At 42.2% G+C, this 25,033-nt stretch overlaps 1 protein-coding gene across 2 annotated transcripts in view; it reads right to left on the bottom strand.

Moving 5' to 3' along the window:
• LOC147141052 (pre-B-cell leukemia transcription factor 1) overlaps positions 1–1,200 on the bottom strand; it is a 72,986-nt gene extending 71,786 nt beyond the window's left edge. Inside the window, exon 1 of one of the 2 annotated variants that reach the window (XM_086042440.1) lies at positions 541–1,200. In XM_086042440.1, coding sequence (XP_085898566.1) covers positions 541–725 — 185 coding nt within the window. In that variant the 5' untranslated portion in view covers positions 726–1,200. The remainder of the gene's footprint in view (positions 1–540) is intronic. The other variant, XM_086042436.1, reaches the window with a different exon arrangement.
• Positions 1,201–25,033: the final 23,833 nt, after the last annotated feature.

Raw genomic sequence — 25,033 nt, 5'->3', positions numbered from 1 at the left:
TATATTTTATTCATAGTATTTTTTTCATCAAATACTCAATGCAACGCCAGAGCTCAAGTGCATTTTGCCAAATATGAGTAAATTCAGGAGGCTATGCAACGTACAGCTGTCATGAAAACAATGAAAATGTCACGTCTATATATTTTTTAATCATTCAGTATATATTCAACGCAAAACGACACATCAGTTGCAGTTTGCTTATGTAATTAGTTTTATAAGATTGGCGGTGCTGGACAATATTCAACATGTTATTATAGGATTATCGTAAGCCTCTTTGTAAAAAGTGAAACCGAGGTGGTGAAATCTCTTTGAGAGTGGTACACTTTGACTTAATACCCTTTTTTTAAGTTATACATTAAAGATATTTGTCCCAACACTCATTTACGTGTAATTGTCTAGTCGCGTGTGCTCTTTAATTCCAACCACGATGTTTGCGTCCATCCTTACTAGTTTACGACTGTGACGTTTTATTGTAGTTACTGTAAATATATACACTATGATGATTTTGAAACACACACGTGTTTGTGTGTGCAGTCTCACCTCGCCTGCGCTTCGTCCAGGCTCTGGTCGGTGATGGTCATGATTTGCTGTAAAATGTCTCCGATGTCCTGCTTCCTCCCCTCGCCGTCCGTCCCCGCGGTGCCATCCGGCAAATGCTGCGCCAGGCCGGGGTGTCCGGCCATGCCTACCCCGTGAGAGTGCATCAAGCGAGGCTGCTCGTCCATCCTCGGCCACGGTCCTTGCTGCCTCGCCTCCAACTTTTCAATCTCGATTCTCTTTTCTTGATTTATTATTATTATTATTATTTATTTTTTTTGGAGGGAGGGGGGGGGGGGGTGAAAAAAAGGAGGGGGGCAATGAGGAGGAGGGATAGGACGGAAGAGCGACGGCTGGTGGTGGGGAAAAAGGAAGGAAATATCCGCGCAAAATTCCTCTGGATTCCTCTCGCCGCGCCTCCTCGGTGAGCTTTTCGGGATTTGGGAGGAGGGAGACTGACTGACTGCCTCACGCACACACTCACTCGCTCGCTCTCTCTCTCGCTCGCTCTCTCTCTCTCTCTCTCTTTCTCCAGCTGAAATCTGATCTGAATCGCTGCTTTTGGCTTTGGCCACTCCTGCGCCGCTACACGGAGAGAGAGGGAGGTGAACATGCACGGTGGAGGCTTCTAATGCGATTAAAAGTGTTGCGCCTCCTTAAATGCGCATCCCCCCCCTACCCCCCCCAAAAAAGAAAGAAAAAAAAAACGCACCGTAGACCCAACTGGTCACACTCCCGTGTGCGGGATTTTTCACGCGTGTGTTATTGTTTCTCTTACGTGAGTTAAGTGACTCCTAATGAGGAGCCCCCGCCCCCGTCGAGCCTCCATTGGAGAAGACGGCGCGCGAAAGTCCCACCTCGACGCTCTCCTGAGACGTCAATCATCCATCCCCGGGAAGGTGGGACACTGTAATAAACATAAAGAGATGTGACCATGCCGTGATGGATAGAGAGTGAATATGGAGCCTAATAAATAACGCTGAGTGGCGCTGACCCAACAGGACAGCATGGAGGTGCTTTGGAAAAAAAGACACTCTGTCAGCCACACCATATTTTAACCCCCCCTTGAATATTTACATCCGTGTAATCAGTCAAAAGGAAGAATAAATCAAAACAGAGTCAGCGGAGCAGGTTGAGGGAGCTGTTGCCACACACAAAGGTAACAATGATGAATGTGCTCTCGTCTGATTTAAACATCCACATCCGACACTTTTGGCCACCTCTCTGGAGTTTTTAATTGTAATGGGTTGTATTGAAGCTCATTTAGACTTCCAGTACACACAAAATAGATGCCTGAATTTAATATAGTGTATACATGCATGATAAGTGTATTGCTGTCAGCAAATGATGATGGGAACGCACATTGAGAAAATCGAGACTAAATCTTTGCGTTTTTAAACCTCTTAGAAAAATGTCCGTAAAGGCAAGATTATCGGATGTTTTTTTAAAGATTATTTTGTGGTGTGGAGTGCGTTAAGAGTTATTATTTTTCCCCAAACTGTTCGGAGCACACTCGGGACCAACAATCGTTAATGTTCAACATGTTCAATACTTATGATCGAGAATCCTTTATTCTGTGGGCTCAACTATACAAACAAGCCTTTAAGGTTAAATTAAAAAACAAACAAACTAGTACTTTATTGCTAAAGCATTAACCAAAGACAATAATGTTGGGCCTTTAACTCTTTCAATGCCAGACATTAAAAAAAAAAAAAAAAAGTGAACCCTTGAGATCCAGCCAATTTAGAGCATTTTGACTGATCTTCCAAAGATCACAGAATAATGTGTTTTATGACTATATGGAAATATAGAAACTAACAAATGAAAGATTAGACTCTCATCTTTCACTACATATATTTTTTCTACCTTATTCCATTTTTAAATAATCAGCAGTAGAATATGGTTTGGTTTCACCCAACTCACCTACTGTGGGCCCAAAAATTGGAGGAAACAAGCTTTTTGTGAAAAGATATATATTTTAAGCACAACAGCATTTTTTTTTTTTTTGCTTTAATGACGCCTCAAACCTCTGAACAGTCCTTTTCTTGTATAAAAACACCAACGGCAACAATGAAAATGTGCTTTTGATGGCAAAATAATGTATTTTCAAATATCACCAGTGTAACTATTTTACATTTGACAAACTTTACAAACTATTTGCATGCTATTTAGTAGTCGTATTTAGTAGTGTGTGTGCGTGCATCGTGACATGCATGTGAGTATGTACATTACATCATCGATCATACTTCTCAATTTAAATAATCTCCGTCAGCTTTTCTCTATTTAGTGACACGCTTTGTAGTATATATTTCACCACAGATGGGCATTACGTCAGACTGATGGACCGGTCAGTCAGTCTGTCGCTGACGGACGCCCATTTTGCTGACAATTGACGAATGACGGGAGATCTTTTAAAAATGATGGACTGATGAATGACGGGAGTGGTTTTTCATCTATCAGTGTAATCACCACAAACCGTGTCCCTCAATGACGGTCCGACACTGGCAGACACCCGTTTTCTGACGTTTTTTGGGGGGGACTGACTGACAGACCAACGGACTTCTGACAGACTAACTGACGGATTTAACTGACGGAGTGACTGACGATTACAATTCAGTTCATCACGAAAAATGACGGACTGAAGAATGACAGACGGGTACCCTGGCTGCTGACGGATGACGGACCAGCAAAATTTAGTAAACTGCCCACCTCAGGAGGATGACAAATACTTTAATCAAATACAAGCCGCTTGTAATGGTTGAATTTCCAGAGATCCGCTATGTTCACAAGCGTTCAGCATTGACACCCACGATCTCATCCAAAAGAGACCCAATGCTGCCATCTGCTGGCCATAATTAGTGTTTTTGTTATTTTTTTAAAAAACTTTTCCATCTTAATGATTAAACCAGAGTTGTCCAAGACTTTGCTCATTACCATAAAAAAACGTATCTGAAAGCAATTGACGTTGAAGGAGTTAAAAATGTCTGAAAACATTGCAATAAGCATGCCAGGCCAGTAGTTGGCGATGTGATGTGAGTAATGTGGATGCTATCCTATTCAAACCACTGGAAAGTAAAAGTCAGCCCAAGTGAACTACAGAAAATGCTACGTAACTTTTTCAGATTTGGATTGTTTTTTTTTTTAATACTTAGTTCTGCATTGTCACTGCACCTAGTTGACATTTGTGTAGTTATTTACGTGCAATTTGGGCACCTGCGCATGCAACCTTTTTCGTGTAAACAGAGCCATATTGGTTATGTGTCACTTGAAATAGACATGGAAATAGAAATTTAAAAAACAAACAAAACAACAACAACAACCAAAAAACATATTTGCCACTTGCACCTGCAGTGGAACTCTACAGATTTGCAATCCACTAATTATTCAAAACAAAGTGAGCAATCTGGCCATTTTGGCGTCTTTTTCATTAAAAAAAATAAATAAAAGAATCAATGCTATTAATAGTTAGCTCACATCGCAATTCTAATTAGTAGGCATTGTAATTCCTTAATCATCCCTGAGTAAAGTCATTTTCCAGTTCTAAATCACGTCATCTTGCGGCACTGTGGTTCTCTTCACTCGTCTCTGTGCTGTGTCCAAATCTGAGCTATCGTTCTTTTACTGGCCGGACAGAAATCGATCAGTCCGTTTTCTCATTACGTGCTGAATAGGGAGGTAGGCCAGTAATTGTCACAAGGGGCAGGGTGAGGTTGAGGGTAGTGGGGGTGATAATGTCTGACACTCGGGAGCTGCAAGACTGCACCGCGCAGCCCTGAAATGGACATCTACGGTCCAGAAGCCATTGGGCTTTATTCCATTGCCTATTTAATAGGCTCGTAAAGTGATGGAGGCTTATCTTAGCCGTGCACGGGAAATGCTGCTTCAATTGCACTCGTCAAACGTGCTGCACAGAAATCCAACATGCGCGAATGATCTCGTTGCATGGAGGCTTTTCGTTAAAGTCAACTTTGAACAGGAAAAACAACAACCTTGTTTGTGCCTCTGATTGCTGTATTCACTGAAGCACCACTTCAGCCCTAATGAAAAAGGAATACATTCTGACACTGAATATTTTCCCTCCATTAAAACCAAATGTGTTGTCGCAGCATAAATAATCCCCCCAAAAAAAAAAAAAAAAAAAAAAAAAAAGAATAAATAGGGTTTATTAGAATTGCAAATGAATGTTGATGTAAAAATATTCGGGTAGCCAGCAGATGTTTTTCTCCTGGAGATTCAATGTTGTTTTCCTAAGACGGAAAATAGTCTTGCTCGGAGTGCTGCTATTCCCATGCCGTTATTCCCAAAAGATGAAGTGAACTAGTTGAATTTGTTGAGTTGTTTTTTTGTTTTGTTTTTTTATAACCCATATGGCACTTTAGATTATAATATGTGCAACACTAGAAAAGGAACAACTTTGATTGCTATTTTATCACCGAGTGCTCCCCCTACTGTTATCAGGTGTTATTATGCCACTTTTATACCGGTAAGTACAAATAAATACAAGTTGACATACTGTACATTTGTTAAGCAAAGACACGACGAGATGTGCCAAAACAATAACACAGATGTAGTGGCTAGTCCACCATTTACTGTTAAAGACCACTACAATCAGTGAGCCGCGGTTGCCTGGACAACCACAATTTAAAACAGTTCCCCGGAGCCTTAATAACATGTCTGTGACATACTTTTGTTAAAACACCCCAAGGATCAAGAATTACAGTCAACTTTAAAATTGTCTTGCGGAAAGCAGCCAATCTGACACACTTAGGCAATCGCAAATATACAGTCCCCTCCAAAAGTATTGGAATGGCGAGGTCAATTCCTGTTTTTGGTTTCAGATCAAAAGATGAAAATGAGACAAACGTTGAGGGGTCCAGGTTTAGTTCAATGGTATTTACCAGTAAATGTGTTTAAATAACTTCACTTGTGAAAACTGCATTTGCTGTTAAGCAAACCTGAAGACGAGAGGGCTGTCTGTGGAAGAAAAGCAAACCATTTTGAAGCTGAGAGAAGCGGGAAACATTTACAACAATTGGGAATGTCCTGACAAAGAAATGAAGTACTGGTGTACTGAGCAAAAGACATTGAACAAGTTGGCCAAGGGTATCAACAGCAGTTAATGACAGAATCTCCACAGATTTGGGCAGTTTCGAGAGATGAAATACGCAGGCCATACAGCAAGAAATCAGAAAGCCAAATTAAATTTTGCAAAGATCAGCAAGAATTGAAAGGGGCTTGGCTCAGGCTTGATGCGGTAATCGCAAGTAAGGGTCATGCCACCGAATATTAAATGGTATTCACCCGAAGTTAATTTAATCATATCTGTTCAGATAAGGTACAATCACCATCGATTGTTGCTTTGATTTTCTCAGTAGGGTTGATTGAGAACTGTTTTGGATGTAGCCAGTGAAAAAAGACCATTGATTGCTCTTATCACAAAGAAAGGAGATTTTGGAACAATGCCAACATGTGCACGACAACTACTGCATGTGTGTCAGAGGTGGGTAGAGTAGCTGAAAACTAGCGCGCAGAATGTAGCAGTACGTAAGAGGAAAAGTAGCGTTTCTAACCAAAATACACAAGGAAAAGTAAAACCTAAGTTAAATGAAAACTACTCTGATGAGGACGACTATTCTCAAAAGTTACTTGAGTAAACAGTACATAGAGTAAAAATAAAACAGAGTGTTACTACTAACGACTGATGTTTGAAGAGTATATACCGGTAGTTAAAAAAATATTCAATAATGAATATGTAGTTATAGATTGCATATATAAATTGGATATTTCAGTACTATAGTTGGCAAAATAGACTAAAGATCCTTTAAAAAAAAAAAAAAAAAAGCCATGGTAACCAGTGCCAGTACATTCAATAATAACCTCAGCGTGCTGACTGCACAGTACACGTTCTCCTTTTGTGGGCCAGGGTCAAACAACTCCTCCCGGAGAGGCGCGCGGGTCAGAACGAGGTAAGTTAGGACTGAGCCACGAGTGCGCAGAAGGAGAACGCTGCAACTGCACCCCACGTCTCTCCAGGAAGTAACCTTGATGAAAAATTCAGTTGTTTGCAGCTCACGGCGTCCCTCAGGCATGAAAAGTAGTGAGGCCTGCTTCGAGAGGAGAGGGAAGGCTGGGGCTCAGCCCGAAGCTACTCATCGGCCCACTGCAGTTCAAAATATCCACACACGCGCGCGCACACACACACACACACACACACACACGCGCAGAGCGGCAGGCATTAGAGATGGGTACGAATTAAACTTTAATCACGCCTCAAATAGATTAAGCGACAGGCGCGCAGTCAGCACTTCCAAGGCCTTGCTCCGGCTTGGTTGACCATCCTATTTTGAGTTTAATAAAACACACGCGGTGCCTTTTCTTCGGAGTTTTTCAACCAAAGAGCTCGCATCTAGTACAGTACATCTTCAAATGATGTCTTTATCAAGGTATGCTTCAACAATCCAATTAAAAATATGCAGCGGAGGGACGTAAAATGTTGCCACACCGGCCAAGAGCAGTGACAGCACTCCAGTTGTTAAGGCACTTTAGATCATAATGCATGCAAGAAATAGACAAACTTTGTCTTAAAAAGAGGAAGGAACAAGTTCCGTCTCACCTAGCAGGTGTGATGTGTCTCTTACTGTAACATTTCTGCGCCAGTATATCTTAATAACATGCACTGGCTAAACGTGGAAAAAAAAAATACCGTATATGTCTGGCTTGTCCACCAGTATTAGAAGATCTCCAAAGTAGGTGATCCAGGGTTGCCATGGAAACAATAGAGACACTCTTCTTATTGTAAGCCAGTGCACCATCATAACGCTGCTATTTATATACTACTTCTGTATGAATCCAGCCAAGTCATGAATGTGTTTCTTAATATAGCGAACATCCCTCTAATAGACGCCCTACACTAATTAATCATTGGTAATGACATCCCATTAAAAATGAATGCCACCCTCAAATAGATACATTGTTTTTTTTCTTCAGGGAACAAAAACAAACATAAGTTTCCATGACGGAAACGGAAAATCATTTGCTAACCAAAAGAGCAGCACCTACTCAAAGTCTCTCGGATGAATGAACAGAGCTGGGCATTTTACAAAAAAATCGAGCATCCGTTATTCGTCATCCAGCTGCAGCGTGGGTACCCTTCCGTCGTCTGTCATTCTCCTTTTTTATCTACAGGCCGGTCCGTCTCTAATTTTAAATCCGACTAAACTTTCACTAGTGTCCATTAAAAGCGCTTTGCCCCTTGCCTCTCCCATCTCCAGTTGCATAAATAATGGCCCCTGGCCAGTGTATGAGAAAATATGGTAATCAAAAAGGTTTAGGCTCTTGACAGCAACATTAGCATCAATGCTAACACAACATGACGGGTAGCATACTGCAATTAGGATGGATTTACACTGGATGGAATGGATACAATCAAATTTATTGCCATTACACAAGTCACATGTACAGAGTAATGGAAATCACTTAACAGTTGCAACCGGTCCAAAAGAAAACAAATACAATACGATACAATTTTATTTATATAGCGCATTTCATAACAGCTAGGGCTGTAACAAATCACTTTACAATACAAGAAATAAAACCAAAACAATAAAAGGCTGTGGTACATGTATTAAAAAAAAAAAAATATATATATATATATATATATATAAAATATATAAATAAAGTATAAATAAATAAAGCCAATAAACTGACATAAAACACTATATACAATTGACAACGGAAAAGAGCCGAAAAATTCAGGTTTGATCAAAAGCCAGAGAAAAGAAATGTGTCTTCAACTGGGTTTTAAAAATGGACAGAGGGGGGGCTTGCCTAACAACCAATGGGAGGTCATTGGTAGTTCGAAACTACCGCAAATTTGTTATTTGTTGGAACATATTGAAATTTTGTTGGAACATATTGATAAAGTCGTTCGCACGATTGTGCATGCTGGAGTCAATACCCCGGGGCATTATGGGAAAAAAATGCTGTGTTTTTAGCATTCAGCCTACATTTTACCAATATGTTAAGTTCGAACAATGTTATCAAGACGTTCGAACTACTCTGTCAATACTTTCGAACGCCTTTATCAAGACATCCAAAGGACATTGTCCAGAGGTTGGAACGACTTTATCACTAGATTCGACCGACTTTGCAGTACGTTTGAATGAAAATTCTTTCTTTTTTAGTCCCGTCTGGAATATGTGTCATTGAGGCATAAAGAGAAAAAAAAGAAAAAAAAGAAGCATGGAGATACGGATATACTTTCAGAATCAGTTCGGAATCAGGTCTCTTCCAAATGTGGATAAGAACCTGAATCCTTATCTGGTAACTGCCAAAGTGAGAGCAGCAAACGCACGGATCAGATATATCCAGCTTGATGTCATCAAAAAAAAACCTTGTGACGTCATCACAGGTCAAATAAACTGAATGCAATGTTTCATATTCTTATAACTGATCTACTACTGTTAAATTCCCGTGTTCTTGCTTCCCGGCGTTAATGCTTGTGGGGTTATTTAGGATCGTCCGCACATACGGGTTATGTCCCGTCAATGTAAACACAGCCATATGGGATATGTGACACTTGAAGTGTTCATGGAAACAGTCAGTCAAAAATCCTAATTGCGGCGCGCCTGCTCTGTGAAACGAGCACTAAAGACTGCCGAAGTACGCGATCCGATGACACCACGGCCGCGACAAAAATGCTATTCTCCTTAATACAAAGCATTACATCATGGGCGTGACCGTTTTATGGTAAAATGATTATGTTCCGCTTTCCCCCAAAAATGCTGGATCCTCCTATTTCTGTCTCGCAGGTAAACTCAGCCATGACAGACAACTGACCTTCTTCATAGGAACGGATTTTTGCGCGGAATGGTGGGCATTTACGCAAGCAGAGGAAAAACAAGCTACCCTGCAAGTGGGAACATACTCGTTAGGATGGAGATTTTATGCCGTGTTGTCTTGTTTGAGTAAGCAGATCCCCGTGTGTGCACAAGCGGTCCGGATAGTCCCGTATCTCGTTGCTAATGCTTATTTTTAGTGTGGAGGAGCTGCATGAGTCTTGGTGCAGCTGAGGCTGGGTCAGGGTGAAGGATGACTGATATGAAGGGGTTGACCTGTCACATTGCATTTGACTTACTATCCTTGAAACCGGATAAAAGGGGAGCCAAATGTCAAGTGATACAAGTGACGCATCCTCTCTCTCACACACACGAACACATCGAAGGTTGAGGAGATGAATGTTTTATAATAAAACTTAAAACCCAACAGCCATTCCGCGGCTGGCATGTAAACGCGGTGCGCTTATCATCTTTTTTTTTTTTTTTTTCTCGAAATAAAAGTCACCGGTGGCACTCGCAATGTGTGCCAGCCACCAAATTTCCATGAGTGTGTCTCTTCTTGCTGCAGGGCCCCTGTAAGCCCTCAGCCCTCTTGGCAAGGCGTGGGTTTGCGCCTGGTGGGGGGGGGGGGGGGGATGTGACGGATGCCGGAGCCTTGGAGCCCGCTAGCTGCTCTGTGAATTTTTTTTTTTTTTTCCCCCAGACTCATTTGCATTCATAAGGAGCCTACTCCTTGTCACAGAGTGTTTTTTCTTTTTTCGTCTGCCTCCAAAAATCCCGCGCGGCTCCTTGTGGGAGTGCGGCGGGAAAATCCGACTGTCAAAGACGACAAGACAAATGAATCCCTGTGTCAGACGTGTGCGGCGTCGACAGCGACAGATGGAGGAGAGCTGTCCCTCCTGTCGATCGGCAGCCTTCACTTTGGAACGAATAAATCTGAATTTCATCCCCCTCGTAATTATAAATGTTCCTTTATTTGACAGCGTTGAGGCGCTGACCAGGTGACAGCTTGATTTAATCTCCCAGGGGCGTGACTGCAGAGTGGCGGTGAAGCCGTTTGCATCCGGCCTGCTGATCAGACACTGATGTGCACAACAAACCGCAGGCCGCTCGTATACCTGTGATTAAATGCGATAGTTTATTTGCAGCCTTGCCAGCCCCTTCGCTCATCTGCTCTGCTGAAGAGTCCGCGAGCAGGAAGCAGCGCCGCACCCAAAACGGGCCACACGAATACCGACAATTTGGTCGATTATGATACAATAGCAAAATTCTGTTGTTGCGGGTGGTAACACCGAGTTAGGTCGAGTCATCGAGTCTGTGACATTTGCCGGTAAGAAAGTGACCTGAAGATTGCGGTGTTGCTGAACAGAAATAGAGGAGCAACTGATTGCGTCGACTTTTTGAATAACGTGTTAGAAAATGACTCGGACAAAGTAGAATTTGCTACCGCAATGTACAGTAGTTACAAGGTAAGCTAACAGTTACCCTAGCTTATTTAGTTTTTCTTCTAACCACTCCCCTTTCTTCATTTTGTATTTTCGGGCAGTCTGGATGCCCTGTGGCACTATGCTACCTCTCAAAGGTTAGTCTTGGTACTACAACAGCTTTTTGGTATGGAAAAGGAGACTAGCGATTTTTTTCTCATTGAATATGGAGTGTTTCACATAAAAAAAAAAAGTTTACATAAGCTATTGCAATGTGGTATACAGTCCCCCCGATTCGATTAATTGAAAATAGAGTTGATTACGTTAATCTAGAAAATGATGTCCGGAAACGTTTTTTCATTCCAGATGCATAGCACATTTTGAATGCATAGATCAAATTATGCTTTTGCGCCAAACATTGTATATTGCGTTTGTGGATGGCTGCAGAATCACACTAGTGCACAGAGACAAGCATGGTAGCAATTTTTTTTTTTTTTAATCGAATCGGATCGAAAATCGGGAACTGAAAATCGAAAAATTAATCGAATCGGGGCTTGAGTGAATCGTTACATCCCTAACCACGATACATTTAAAAGCAGATCTGCACCTTTTCATTCACTTCTGTTTACACCTTGACAACATATTCATGAGTGCATGTGTTTGTAATTTTGTGTTTCTGACACAGCATCTGGTTATTTCCAAACTTTGTGTGTATGTGTGTGTGTGTGGCGGTTGGGGGGGCTAGGGGCTTATTAATAATTTCCAGCCCCTGCTGATATTTTGTGTATGAGCAGTTTTAATGTCTGCGCATGTATGTCGAAGAACATGCAAGCTGTGCCTTGCTAACAACTACACAACACCTATATAATGAATAATTCAAAGACTAAATGAAAATGCCTTTCGTTTATTTTCTTTCTGCTGATTACAGAAGACACAAAATCATCATTTCTATGATACACAAGGCCTCGGGAAGCGTGCAGTTCTTACCACCCCCCCCCCCCCACCCTCCACTCCGCCCTCCATCGCCAAACAGAGGGAAAGACAATGGAACAAGTAGAACATGAGTGACACAGATTCCCTAAACCTCAAAGAAGGCAGAGCAAGTGGAGGATGATAAAAAAGAAGAACATCTGGTGAGTGGAGAGCGTTGCCAGGACAAGACAAAGCCATGTGTCTGGCAAACGCATACCTACACACTTATCCAAAAGACACACACACACACGCGCGCGCGCGCACACACACACACGGCCAAACATTTATTCATGCATGCACATTCAAACCTGTGTGCCTCCAAACTTACAAAACAAATACACACACATACACTGCACATTATGCCCAGCAGGATGCAGTTAGAGGAAAAGGGGGGGGGGGATGTGATTGGAGGGTCCACTGTTCAGACATGACTAATCTGCATACTCGGAGGCTTAGAAGTGAATATGCATGAGAGAATAAAACGATATGCCTCCGAGCGGACCACCCGCTCTCTTTGGATTACCGTAGCCACCTCCGAGCCTTTCATCTCAACGCTGGCGTGCAATCAAGCTGATTTAGCGCGCTCGGCGCCGGCTTTTGCGCGCAAGAGATCGGACGTAAGAGATATTCAAGGTGTAGTTAGCGGTGCCGGGGAAGCCAAACAAACACGCCTCCTGCTTTCAACAGCCACAGTCGGAGACGCCAACTGTCAGGGGGCATGCCTTGCCCCACATTGCCAAAACATATAGTGACTTCTGCGATACACTACAAAGGCACTCGGTGCAGGAAAACGCCTCTGCCAAGACCCGATAGTTCAAAACAGTAACAATGAGATGAACGGAGTGCGATTACCGTGGGTGCCTTTGAGTCTCTTAACACTAAACAGAGTAGACTTTGCCGTATATATTCCGTTCTTGTTTCATTGACTCACAGTTCTGGGATTTTTTGGGGTAAGAATCTTGGCTCTGGCCCTTTTGTGTTGGCGTTGTTCTCACCTTGCTTAAGTGTGTTTTCGCCCAATGGTCATGGACTTATAAATAATAATAATAATAAGAAGGCCTTTATTGATGAATGGATTATGAAGAGGCCTCTTGCAGCTGAAGCCGGAGGGCCGCCATCTTGCGTTGACGCTGTTACTATTTTTTTTTTGTTTTACACCAGGATCCATGTATGGAGTAATGAGAGCCTCTCAAAGAGCAAATTTCACCATTTGCATTAGACCATTCAGAGTATAATATCGCCTTGTCGTGAATTGTGACTGACAGAGGTACGTTTTCGCACATTTTGCAGCGAATTTCATCCCGATGAACTTTTCTTTTATTTCATTGTTCTAAAATCATGATGCAAATGAATCTTTGAGCAGAGCTGGGTACTTTACCCCTTTATGCGGGTTCGTCCTCGTCCCTCCCTCCTTATTCATAAGACTATGCCTCTGAGAACAATACTGCAGGGAGGGAACGCACATGAAAAAGAGCGTGCCGGCATCACCCACTACCCTGACCACCATCAGTACCTCACACATGGCAGTGCGAAAAACTCTGACTTGGAGGAAGTTCTTTCTTCTCTTTATTCCGTTCTTCAGTCATGATGGCGTTTAGCTGCCTTATATTGAGTAATTGTTGTATTCAGACATTCACTTTTGTCACTAAAAAAGCCAAAGAAAACAATCTAACCATGTTCATTTGAAATAATTTCCTGAGCCAAAGTCTCACGAGATGCAGTCTCACGTGACATCATACTGTACACCATGACCGGTGCGTGAAGAGTCAAGTTAGCGCAGACGCTACCGCTAACACCACATCATTAAGTGTCCTGGCTTGTCCAACATTACTAGCGAGCACTCAAGTTGGTGATCCATGGTCACCATGGCAACAATCCACAACGCTACTATCATTTATACACCAGTGTACCATCAACACTATTATCGTATATATTTCTATGTACTGTTCCTTTAATAGCAGGAATGAGTGGAAGACTAGAACAAACCCCCCCCTTTATCTCATATATTATATATGTACAGTATTAAGAGTAGGTATTGGAGGAGTTTGCATCCACAGTAAAAGGACAAAAAAAGAGAACAATCCAATTACTGACACTCCATTTACCATTGCGTTCAATAAAATAAAAGCCAAACAAGTTCTTTTAAGGACCGCTTGAAACGCCGAGGCACAAATAACCTAGAGGCTGTTTTTGCTCATGTTTTCAAGGCTGACATCAAAAAATGAGCTATAGAAGCAGAGCAGTAGGAGAATATTTGGAAGGGGTATTAGACACGGAGCTCTGATGGTCTATCAAATATTGAAGAAATGTCTGCTGGAACCATGAATTCACATTTCAAACAGACTCGCTTCTAAGACTGTCCTCGGCAATGTATGAATATTTCATTTCTGAACATAGAGTGGCCCTGAAAGGCACCATTACCAAAGTCTAATGTCGGAGGGGGGGGGGGGAACATTCTCCACATTAAGCTGAAAGTTAGGCTGAGCCCATGTAAGAGCTGCCCGGGCGTAACATAGTCTAACAGGGTAATATATTGGCATCACATTAGTGTTAGTAGATGGGACTGGATGGCGGCGTAGGTGTGTTGCTTTTCCCCAAAGGACAAACTGGGGAAGCGAGGGACTTGGAGTGCATAGGTTTTCAATTTATCATCTCATTCGGCGGGTGAGGGCCAATGAAAATGTTTAAAAACTCGGTCAGCCCATTAACAAGCAAAGTGACCGGGAATGTTCAGCTTTAAACTCGTTCATGGTGCTGGAATATTGATTTTAAAAAAAAAAATGTATACACATATCAGTATAAGGAACACAATTTTTTTTTTAAATACTTTTCCTGCAGCAATCCCGTTGGACTCTTTGAAATGAATGATGTAAAAAAAAATTATATAGGCTTGGTGTGATGATTTTTTTTTTTTTTAAATCATAACAAGAGCTTTTCAGTCAAGTTGATGTTGGTTCTAAATTGTATTCTATCATTCACGTGGTTATCATATGCAAAACCACATTATACGACTATCTAGTATCGAGTATTTGATGTACAGTACATTAGGATAAGTCTCAAATCAATTCAAATGCTCGCTTTGGTTGGAGTCACTCTGACGGTTAAAACTTATTAACAAATCCACACATAAAAATCAAATATAATAAAGCAAGTTTGTGCAGCGCTGCAAGACAATGCGTCAAGCATCACACAAATGCACGCTGGATTACTACGGTACTTACTGGTTTTCATTTGACCGTTTCATGTTGATGGCCTCGCAGTGTTTTTCATTTACTGTAATTGCAACATTTCAAGGTTACATGACATGCAATAAACTAGTTTGTACCGCAGTGTAAGACTACATGGTCATGTGACACAAGAAGGCACACTCACTGCTGTATTTGCTGTTTTTTCTTTTTTTTTTTTTTTTCAATTGATTATTTATGGCCCAGAAATGTTTTTTCCACAAACATTTACCGTAATTCTTACTACTGGGTAGGTTGAGGTTAGCGATAGACTATGGCATGTTCCTGATTGTCACAACTTGAGGATCCTCTGTATTTTGAAAAAAGAAAGAAAAAAAACCGACTTGCCTTGCATAGCGCCAGTTCGAACAATATCAACCACTTGCGTTCTGTGAAGTGGAATTATTTGTTTTGAAGGACATTTTTGTACTCATGGAGGTAATAGCTACAAACACGGCATCATAAAACCTTTTTCATTGGTTAAGATACACCCTTAACAGGTTACACAGTGTTTACAAGGTCACAGGTTAGTCCATTGTAAATCGACGACTCCTTATACGATTTCAGGGGGAATATTCCTGTCTTTTAATCTGCTCTTGTATGTGTATGTATTGAACTGCATGACTGACACGGCACAACAAACACGCCGAGATGAGCAAGCTGACGTTTCCATGAAATGACCTCTCCCGCCTTAGGCAACACCTGCTTCTTGTTCTTCTTCTTCTCTTTATTCACCGTTGATTTGTCTCTGCACTGAAAAAAGTCCAGACAGAGATGTCGCCGGTGTGGAAATAGTTAAAGCCATAAAGACATACAGTAGCTCAGCCCTGACCCTGCGCCCTCCTAGGTATCCCCCTGCGCAGAATTCTTATTCCCCACCAAACTGACAAAGTGTTTTTAATCTTTTCTTTCCCTCTCTCCTGGAGATTGGGGAAACAAAAATCAATAGCTGCTGGCAGGCGATCTAGCAGGCCGGTGAATTACAGGGCGCGCGCCGCAACCGGTGCGCCGCATCAACGGGGGCCTTGAAACGCGGGACCTTGGGAGAAGCATCAGAGACACGGAGGGTTGAGGAGGTCACGCGGAGTCCGCAGTGCGAGGAGCGGTGTATTTACTGCCCGCGCCGGTTCGCCCGTGATGAAAAATAACCAGGGAGAGAGGAGGAAAAAAAAAAAAAAAAAAAAAAAAAAACGAGAGGAAAAAGAGCAAGGAGGCAGCTTAAATGTTTACGGCAGCTGTGATTTGTGCATGTGCTCATCTTGTGCTACGTGCGATACAGGTATGATTTCACGATTGGTTGTGCGATGTCAAGCGCAAGCACGGCCACGCTTGATTTCGTTGGCTTTTTTCATCCCTAGCTTCTCCCTCCCAAATGGGAAATGATTCATTAGAGCTAGGTGATTTAGAACGTGGCAGTTGTGGCCGATCAATATGCATGGGCCCATCTGTCAATACGTGATTTCTGCTGGTAATTAGCTGATGTGGGCCAGTGGTTGTGAATATTGCCTGGCAACTGACAGCCTGCTTGTTTCTGTCAACAGCGGAGGGGAGGGGGGGGGGGGGGGGCGGGGTGGTTACCCAGGTGGTAGCAGCTGACTGACTGCAGATCAATGAAATACAACGCTTCAAGGCCCAAAGCCGCTTCATAAAGACATCTATTATTACATAGCGCGCAGAGTTTTTTATTCTAAAGATTGGCCTCAAAACAAGTTACCTCTACAAAGGAGGTAATATTCTCGATCCTGCGTGTTAGCTGGACTCCACAGAAACTACTGAAACAATTTCAGCAAAAACCTTGGTGCGAGTCTGGATTAAAAAAAAAAAAAAAAAATTTTTTTTAAGGACATATTGGGCCCAATTCTTGTGCCCAGCACAAGCCTAGCGCAAAGCGTGGTCTAATGGTGTGCATGAGTTTTCTTTCTTCTGGTATTTTGCTAGAACAGCACAGGTAGATGAGGGCGTTTGCGCCTTTGTACACCGTTGTGCGCCTCAATCAAATCCACCAAAATTGTGTTTCACCACATGTGCCACCGTTTAGACCTGCTTTTAGGTAGTCTATAATCTAGTCTACTTTTGGTCACCAAATTGCCAGATGCGCCAGGTCATGTAATAGAATACGCCGTAATTAGCGGAAACATGCACAACCGCATTCCTTACTTGCCCGTGAGAATCGTACACGGCTGGTGTTGTTGACTTGACGGCAAGTTTTCACTGCAGCCGGCTGACTGCGTCTATTCGCTAAAGCAAAGCCCAGAGTGTGGAAAAAAAAGTGACAATGAAAACATTGTCACTCATGGAGACACTTCACCAAACATAAATATCCAATGACTAAATATATACTTGGTTGTTTAATTTCGCACTTGACGGGTGGGCGGTCGTTTTTGCAGATAAACATTTGAAAAAATCAATTAACCATAATATGTTCCCTCTAATATACTGTTCATGATCTTTTTGTAAATATCATTCGATCAAAAACTCAAGATTCCACAAAAAACATATTTTTTTCTTCACGTTTGGCAGGTAGTCATGCACATGATCGCCATCTCCAGGTCTGGAATGGAATAGTAGTCAAGTAACTTATTTTGTGTTTAGTTTGTTTAGCAGTCCGCAAAAACTACCGAGCTACTTTTCTTGAAAAGTTTGTGAACGACTCATGCCTGGGCCAGGGAATATACTATTTTGTGATCAGTCAAGTTTTTGTATATTTCCAAGCATTACTTACATAATTCACAAGAGGCAAATCTTATTTACCTTATGTGTTTGGCAGCCAGAAAACGCTCTGTGACACTTGATCAGTACAGGTGTCAAACTCAAGGCCCAAGGGCAAGATCCGGGCCTTCACATCATTTTATGTGGCCTGGGAAAGCTTGCCACAATATTGTTGATATTAATTAAATATAGACGATATTACAGTATGTAACATTCTTTATTAGGGTTCCCACACTGAACATTTTAGGTAAGATACAAAACGCTAACTGCCTCGTGCTCTAGCCACACACCTGATCCATAGGGAAGACAAACATAACGCTTAAATGCTAAAACTTGCATCCTTCATTTACTACAACTGTTGCAATTTGCCTGAAAAGAAAAAAAACCACAGTTGCTGAGTGTTCATTTTAAATATCATTAAATCTGTTCCTGTTTACACAAAACACAGTAGGGCCTGAGGGCAACCATAATAACTACAGTTTAGCTCATGACGCAAACAAGTTTGACACCCCTGATCTGTCGGATTGAAGCGAAACACAAGTTTGCGGAATGAAGCAAAAACTTTTAAAAAGGAGTGGTGCATGGGCCAAAACGGAATTAATTATATGTGGGTTCTCAGTCATTGACGTCTGACTCTCAAAGAAACACCTTACATATGCACGAGGTTGGCATTTATGGAGGTGTTGACCCCATTACGATTTTCGATTAAGTTGCCATTGGAGTAAGTCGTTGTTTCACAGCAACGTTGAAAAGGCATTTGCGCACACGCGACGAGCATTTATTTGCTCCAGAGGTGGAGAAAATGTATCCGATTACTCGATTATGCCGATGTGAGACAGCTGGCAGCAAGATAATTAAGAATGTGAAAATGATAATGATGATGACGGTTTTTGCTGCTTCGTTTTCGAAGCATGCAGGGAAGGAAGCGTTTATATTCAAACATCAGCACCTTAACTGAGGTAAATTTACGGGGGAAGCATGAAAAAATGCGCACCCATCTTCATATATTTTCAATGACATATAGAAAAATAAAGCATGCAAAGGCAAAGGTGTAAGTGAAGGATGCCTCTCTGCCTCTCATTTGCATTTGCATATTAGAGTGTTTTCTGGGGGAAAATGAGCTGTAGAAATTAATTCAGGATTAATTGGTGCCTTTATCTCATTAGGACAATCTAATTTAGGGGATGATGGAATTGTTTAGACTCCCTTTTGCATAATTGGATTGCGGTGAATGGCTGTCATTACCGTCTTTTTAGCATCGTCTGCGGGCCCCCTCTCTCCCGTGCAGGCCCCAGCCTCATAAAGAGCCATCATGTGTTGCGCCAGTGTTTTCGTAACCCCCCTGCAACACACAACGCAGGCTGCAAAACGCGAGCATGTGGCTAACCGCGCAGCAGTGATTAGCTCCCGTTTCAAAGCCATTAGCATACTGCAAGCAGAGCACCATCGAGGACATTTCTCATGAACGCCTAAGCATGTGACTAACAACGCGGCGATGATCGACCGTTGGCGACAGTGATTCATTTGAGTCGTGGCTGCCGTCAAGTTTTTGTGGTGTATGCTCGCGACAGCGTTAGGAGGCCCACATGGCTTCTACTTGATTTCTTAAGGTGGATTTACACTGCTTGAATTAAGTGACACAATTCTTGTGTTTTGCTCTCAAGAGGCACGACTGTAGGGACGTGTCGAACTACCAATGTGGAGTAAATAATTTTGGCTGGGCTATGTCGTTCGAATGTACTGCAAAGTCGTTAAGACAAGTTGGTAAAGTCATTCGAAAATGTTTGGCAAAGTCGTTTGAACGTATTAGTAAACGTAGGCTAAATGCTAAATACAGCATTTCATATATCCTGGAATATCTAATATAATATAGTATCCTATAATGCAGAATTGTGCGCATGCACAAGTCAATACCCCGTGGCATTACGGGAAAATATTTGTGGCATTATGGGGAAAAAAAGCTGTTTTAAACTTTTAATATTTAGCCTACATTTTACCAATACGTTCGAACAACTTGACCAGTACGTTCAAACGACTTTGTAAATACGTTCAAACAACTTTAGCAATGCATTTGAACAACTGCAGTACATTTGAAAATAGCCCAGTCAAAAATGTTTAGTCCACATTGGTACTTCCACGTTTCCGTACAACTTGTATACGCATCAATGTGAATAAAAATCTGAAATATATCATGTACAGTATCTGGCAATGTGTACGCATTACCGATTGATGAAACAGACACATCCACATCTGCTCAAGCAACACATACAAACACTTGAAAAATAAACCAAATACCTGCTGTAAATCGAATTGATACAGAAAGCATAGACGGTTTAATGTGGTCTACAAATACTACATCAAAGTTCTGTCAAGCATTAAATAAGATACATTTTACACACCCTGGCTAAAAAAAAAGTTCTGCAGGCCACTTAGGTTATTTTCAAGTTATGGACAGAAATAGACTTTGTAAATAGATTTTGCAAAATATACTTTCCAAAAAGTCTCTATTTTCATTTCCCAGCAACCCAAAAGTTAAAATTGTAGTTGAAGTGTAGGTGGCGAAGAGTCATCCCAGTCCAACTAAACAACATATTATTGTTTACATATTATTTATTAGTACGTGTGCGTTACAGTTTTTTCATGGGTTCTCTCCAGGTAAACCAGCTTCCTCCTTCCACAGTGCAACAACATGCAAGGTAGGTTCATTGAAGAATCTAAATTGCCTATGGGTGCGAATGGTCATTAGTCTGTATGAGCCCTATGATTGGCTGGCAGTCCAGGGTCTACCCACCGCCCAAAATGAGCCGCGATAGGCTCCACCGGACCCAATAAGAAATTGACATTTTTTGGCATCTGCACATGTGGGTTGTTTCATGTGTTCTGTGAATGTAAACACAGAAATACTGCATAGCTGTCACTTGAAATATACATGTAAGTAGACAGTCAAAACACTTGATATCGGAATAGGTCACTTGGACCTGCACTGTAAATCCAGCTCAAGTTGCTTCTTTCTTTGTTCAACACATTTTGTTCTTTCATTATTTCCACAATCTCTCGGAGAACGTCGGCAGGAGGCTGCCCCCCACCCCCACCCCCATAGCCCAACGTGGGATGAAAATCAATAGAAGCAGAGCAAAGCGCATGTATGGGATCACTCACTGGAATACCTGATCTTCTCACTTCAACAACATTGATGTAACTATGGAAACAAGCGCGCCAAGATGAACGGAGATATGCCTATCTCCTGACAAAAGGCCTTTTTATATCTTGTCCAGCCGCTTAGCCTATACAACAACAACGGCAGAAGCTTCTATCTGCTGCTTCCCACCACGATACCATCATCATTTGTCTGAAAGGACAAATTGTATAGATATTATTCCGCGGGTTGCTCTCTGGTAAACAAGGCAGGGAGAAATTGAATCTATGGTGCTGATTCTCAGGCTGTGCCAGGCTAATTGAGTTGATGTCCCTGGAGGAGCTGGACATACTGTAAAGACAGACTCAATCAAGTCGTATAGCTTGAGTACTGTACTTACTGGAAGTCACTTGCGTTTATTTTGCACACTGCCGCTTTTTCGTTGCACTGCCATGTAATGTGATTACGGGCTTTTGAGGAATAAAGCAGGTTACACAACGATCTTTAACAACTTCATTGCTTTTTTTTTTTTCCCCCCAAATGTGAGCGATCCCACACATGAAAAAAATTACCTTGTGTACAGGTATGCTTACTGCGCTTATAGTGTACACTGGATAACAGATATAATGGTGGATGTCATAGTACAGAGACTGACCTGTTAAGTGAAACTACAAAGAAGAGTTGGAGTAAAAGAAGAAATGGAAAAGCTAAGCTAACTGTTAGCTTCTCTTGGGAGTTACACTGTGGTGACAAAAGAAGAGTTGAGGGAAAAGAAGAAATGGAAAAGCTAAGCTAACTGTTAGCTTATGTAGGAGTTACACTGTGGTGATAAAAGAAGAGTTGAGGTAAAAGAAGAAAGCTAAGCTAACTGTTATCTTATCTAGGAGTTAAATGGTGGTGGCAAAAGAAGGGTTGAGGTAAAAGAGATGGAAAAGCTAAGCCTACTGTTAGCTTATCTAGGAGTTACACTGTGGTGGCCCCTTGTCATTTTTATTGTGGTAATTGACTTGTGAAACACGTCACAATTACAGAGTCATCTGAGAGACATCTGATAATGCCTTTGTAGACTTTGATTGCAAGAGAGGAAAAATGTTCAAACTTCACCCAATTGTTGGTATGCGTGTGCCCAGTCGTCCTCGAAAAAACTAACACGATGCCCGCCAGGGCTTCCCGTGTGTCGACCGTCATTTTGCCGCCTGTTCGCCGTGCAAAGTGTGTCATGCTTTTGATGCATTTTAACCCCCCACCCTTCCATACCCAAGCCCCCACCCACTCCTCCTTCATCTTGTCTGGTGCCATTTTCATTCTTTGCATAAATGCAGTCTAACAGTATTAAGTATTCATGCACGTCGGGGAAGGTGGTGCCTGTCCTTCAGGGTAAGTGTCAGGCCTGCGTGCGCCACAAGAAAAGCCCCGGGGAGAGGGGGAACATTAGGATCCATCAGCCTGACACACAAATCATTCTCTCATGTAAACATAAATATGTGGGTATGTTTTCACCGTCATCCCGCTATCTGTTGCTAGGCTACCTTGCATTAAGCAGTGTAGCTGTCCCTGTTCATTTTGCTCCAGGGATTCCGGCAATACCATCATATAACCTGCTGAGTCTTAATGAGAAGGCCTGCTCATATGAGTGGATATGAACATGGTGAGATGCGAAATTTATTCAAAGCGCCAAAGAATTCGGCTGTCTGTCAACGACCGCCGCAGCGGGCAGGCGCTTATGAATTTGAAGTGTTTCGAGGAGGGGCGGGGGGCGGGTGGGGGGGGGGAAAGGAGCTTTGAGGGGAATATTTTTCCGCGCAAAACACACCTGAGACAGGAAAAGGTCACAATGGATCAACACACACACGCAAACACAAACGTTGCTTGGGACACACGCTCACACCATAAACAATGTGACATGCTGGGCTCCATAAAGGTCATTTGTTGAGAAATCACTGATCCCCAAATGCATTAACAAAGTCAATTAACTATTCTACAGCAAAGATGAAAAGGAAACAATCATAAAAAATATATATATAGAACCAAGCGCCCACACAATTACAACAACCGCGCGTCCCCAGGTAATTATGTGTGCCATAAAAACGACAGTCGAAGGCAATGGTCAGTGGGAAGAAAGAGCGGGGAGATGAGGGAATGCGGCGCCAACAGCTGCTTTGAATAGATTGTGTGTGGGATGAATTAAAAAGTTGAACCTTTCCCCGGCTGTATTCACACGCCTGCCTCTTGGTGATTAATCATGGCCGTCAGGACCTGTAATCCTTTTCAATGGGAAACAAATGCAGCCACTGTCCTCTCTCCGGCACGCCGCTTGGAGACCCGGGGGCCACCGGCTCGCCAGCCCGGTCACAATACCTGAAGCCCGCGCGCCCCACCCCCGGCGAGCAAGGACGTGTCGACACACTGTAATCTGCTCCCAACATGATGGGATGGACAAAAAGACATAATTGCAGCAAAATTGTAAAGCACAATCAGTTGGTTTTGTGCATCCGCTTTGTATCGGCTGATCAATGGTCGGGTGGAAGTTGGCATGACTGTGAGCCCGACGGGCCCAGCGACAAAGGAAATACACACTGATCGGAACACTTTGCTTGGTACACTTACACAACTGGTTTTAATGAGATTCAATTGAATTGCTGTATTAAAAAAAAAAAGTCTACCTTTAGATAATACAGAGGTTGAACACACATTGAGAATGGCGTGCGCGGCGTAAGAACACATTGTCACAAGACGCAAAAATGCATGCTCAGTTACCGCAGTAATTCCATACGTAAAAGTGCCAGTCCAATGCTGGGTTATTTGTAACCAGCGCGTTGGGTTGAGGATTTGACCCAGCATATTGGGTTAACATTTTGATCCATAGAGGGGTACAAACTACCCATACTGAGGAGTGACATACCAAGAAATGGGTTGCCAGGTTATCAGTCATAGCTGTGGTTAAAAATGATGTTAATTTTACGATCAACGTTTTCTTTGAAAAAAAAAAAAACTTGGTCAAAGGTCGCCACAGCAAGTCACTCGCATGATATGTTCAGAACAGTTTTTACAACGGATGACACAGCCCATCCACTTTCATCCAGGCTTGGAATCTGAATATGGCTGAAAGGATCCCGCAAGGAAAACCCAAGTGGATGTTACTTTTCACTCTAACTGGGATTTGAAACCCAATCCCCAATGTCCAAAGTCAACATTGTTAACCATTGTGTCATCAACATTTACTAAGAATGTTACATTAAATGTACCTCAACTTCAATATGCACCACAGAACTCCAAAATTACAACCAGCTTCATCTCTTCAGTCCGCCCAAATCCAAACTTCAACTTGCTGGGTCAAAATAATTAACCCAACCTAGGTAACCCAATCTGCTCAAAATCCAGATCTACCCAGTTAGTACATTAGGAAAACAGTCCAGAAGTTATTTTCTTTTCTTTACATGTATGGCCTGTGTTTGTCATACAAATATTTACTATAATTATGACATTTTGAGGTTACAAATAGTGCACAATGAACTTGTATGCGCAGTGGCATAAGAACATGTGGTTATACATACAAAAGCTCCAAAACCTATGCCTTTACTAACTGTTTTTTACTTGATGTACGGCAACTTTGTATGCAGCTGTGGTTGGTCTTAAAGTGCTATATAAAGCTGAGTTGAGTTTGTCTGGAAGAAAAAATATTCTTAAAGTATAGGCCCAATCATTGGTATTTACGTAACCCACTTGAGCAATTTTGCCATTCTGGTGGCCTGTACTACTCGCTGCTCTTACACGCAATCCCAATAAATTGTGGAGGTGTAACAAATGTTGTGGCCTCCCAGTTGTTGGCTTCTGCCGCAATGTGACTTTAAAGAAGCTCACGAGGGCCAGTAACTAGATTTGTGATGAGAGGGGAGTTGCTTAAGTCAGTGAAGTTCATGTCACGTCCCCGCATGGCTGGAAACAGCTGATCTAGTTTGGAAAAGACAGTGAGAAAGTCACGAGCCAGCAACACTGAGAGCCTCCGAGGGGAAAGTGTGTCATCAGCATAAAAATAGAAGCCTGCTAACGAATTCCTAATCATACCCTACAACCCCCCCCTGTTTCCTCGAGGGGCTGTGTTAAAGAGGTTAAAACACCGGCCGGTGCATGAGAATATGCGGCACATCATCTCGGGAGATTATTTCATGGCATTCCAATGCTGTTGTTTTTTTT

This window comes from Filicampus tigris, chromosome 10 (genome assembly GCF_054856515.1).
Source record: "Filicampus tigris isolate MCC_2025a chromosome 10, RoL_Ftig_1.0, whole genome shotgun sequence".
NCBI lineage: Eukaryota > Metazoa > Chordata > Actinopteri > Syngnathiformes > Syngnathidae > Filicampus > Filicampus tigris.
The sequence above is the reverse complement of the archived record's forward strand: the minus strand, read 5'-3'. Positions and strand labels throughout refer to the sequence as shown.